The sequence below is a fragment of the Xyrauchen texanus genome, chromosome 26 (assembly GCF_025860055.1).
Source record: "Xyrauchen texanus isolate HMW12.3.18 chromosome 26, RBS_HiC_50CHRs, whole genome shotgun sequence".
NCBI classification, from domain to species: domain Eukaryota; kingdom Metazoa; phylum Chordata; class Actinopteri; order Cypriniformes; family Catostomidae; genus Xyrauchen; species Xyrauchen texanus.
This window is the reverse complement of record NC_068301.1, coordinates 4,163,102-4,165,198: the sequence shown is the minus strand read 5'-3', so window position 1 is coordinate 4,165,198 and position 2,097 is coordinate 4,163,102. Positions and strand designations below refer to the sequence as shown.

The window sequence follows — 2,097 nt, the reverse complement described above, 5'->3', positions numbered from 1 at the left end:
GAAGTAGTGCACAGTGAAAACATACTGTACCTTGCCTGCCAACCATTTCAATATTTATTACCAAACGACCAATCAGCCAAAGTGTACGGTACTGGAGGAAAACATATCACTAAATAATGCGTTTTCATGCAAAAGTGTTAATCCACACTGTGAGGTGTTTTCGTTTGAAGTACTTTCTACATTGGAAAACGATGGACAACTGAGACCACGTCCACACTAACACATGTTTCATTTGAAAATGCATTAACTTTACACCCCTCATCCACACTGGAAATGCCGTTTTTATCCTTCACCAAAAATGCTTCCCATTGCCACATACTGTACTCTGGACAACAATGATGTTAGCTGACTATAAACAAGAGTTTTCATACAAAAAAAGAATAATTGTTCTCACTCATAGCATGATTTCGCCACGTTTACGGAACAGTTTTCCTCTATCAAAAATGGAGCATTTCGAAAAATGCTCTCCAGGATCGCATACATTGTGAAGTGATGACAGTAGGTAAATAAGTGCTGACTTCATGTCCACGCTAATATGTTTACTTATATTTAATATGCATTGACTGAACTGTGTTTTCCTCCTTCGAAAAATGGAGCGTTTCAAAAATGCTCGCCATTTGCACGTATTTGGAAAACGATGACCACTGTGAACTGGAAACGTGGCCTAAATAATCGTTGATGTAAAGAATCAACAATGGTTCTTCAAACAAAAGAAACTAAAAAGTGTACTTTGACGATTCGCTTAAATCTCTATTTTACGCCTTAATTACCACGATAAACGTTTACTCTGCAGGACAGATTGTTCTCATCTGGAGCTCTGCCGTGTAGAAGAAATAAATAACCCCTAACACAAAAACCATGAACATTTCCTCCCCAACAACCCTTTGTTTCCTGGCAGAGCAGAACACCTTCAGTTTACTAAATCAAATGTCCAACAAAGCGTGAAATCATCTCGAGTGAATCACAAAAGAGACAGAGAAACCAGGAGGAGGACACAGAAGCTTTGGTATTAACATAGGCTGTTTGAAAACACAAACAATAGCAGGGCGGCGTGACTTCTTTACCTTGTTCTGATGCGAGGAACTTCAGAAGTTCTCATGTAATGCCTTCATAGCTCCGCCCCCTTAGAGGTCAGGAACCACAGAGTGTATAAAAGATCTGAGAGCAGCTCCATTTAGGCTTCAGACCTGAATCACCTGAGCGCATCTCATACTGCATTTCAGTCTTATTGCAATGCTGTCCCGGTAAGTGCTACAATGTAGCTGTTTTACTTTCATTAAGTGGGCCTAGTTTCTGCCAGAAGCGTAGATGTGTAATTCATTGCTTGACGTTATATACGTATTTACAGTTCATACACATCCCATAATTATTACAGAAAACTGAAAAAGTGTGTAAATAAGAATATAATTGAAATTATTTTTGTACAGTGGTGATGAAGGTTCACTTTGGATGTAGATTATCCTGTGCATAGATTTCAAAACTTTTGGTTATTATAATTAATTATTATAATTTTTGTACTTTTTAATAACACTTTGTGAAACTTTACAACTTTTACTTTACTGAAAGGAATGCATCTACTGGTCTAATAAATGTTATTTATTAATTTCATTTGTAATTAATTAAAAAAAGGGTTATATTTATTATTTTACTTTAATTGTTTAATTGTACAATGTTGATATTCAATACAATTATGCTTACTGATTTTAAGATGTATAAGGATGAAACATTTAATATTAAAAAATAATTATGTTCACATTTTCCAGCATAAATACACCAGATTGAGTTAAAAATACCCGATATATCAGAAAATATCCTTAATTTTAATACATTTAAAATGTTTTTTTGTCTTAATAGATTTATTCGAACTTTGAAATTGTGTTACTAAATTAAGTTAACACATTATTATTATTACTGTTATTTTAGATATATAAATATATAATATTATGCAGTATAAATCATGTAGAATATATATTATTTAAATGTATATGAGTGAAATGAAAAATGCATTTTACCCAATTTTATTTTCTATAATGTTCTCCCCTTTCTCCTCTTATATAGGACGTTGTTAATTCTGTTGGTCTTTACATTAGTGAGTGT

The 2,097-nt window shown here is 33.5% G+C and overlaps 1 protein-coding gene across 3 annotated transcripts in view; it reads left to right on the top strand.

The window, feature by feature from the left end:
* Positions 1 to 1,169: 1,169 nt before the first annotated feature.
* LOC127619569 (protein starmaker-like) overlaps positions 1,170 to 2,097 on the top strand; it is a 15,370-nt gene continuing 14,442 nt past the window's right edge. For all 3 annotated transcript variants that reach the window (XM_052092440.1, XM_052092441.1, XM_052092438.1), the window contains exons 1-2: positions 1,170 to 1,244; positions 2,059 to 2,097. The exon at positions 2,059 to 2,097 is cut by the window's right edge and continues 23 nt beyond it. In XM_052092440.1, coding sequence (XP_051948400.1) covers positions 1,234 to 1,244; positions 2,059 to 2,097 — 50 coding nt within the window. In that variant the 5' untranslated portion in view covers positions 1,170 to 1,233. The remainder of the gene's footprint in view (positions 1,245 to 2,058) is intronic.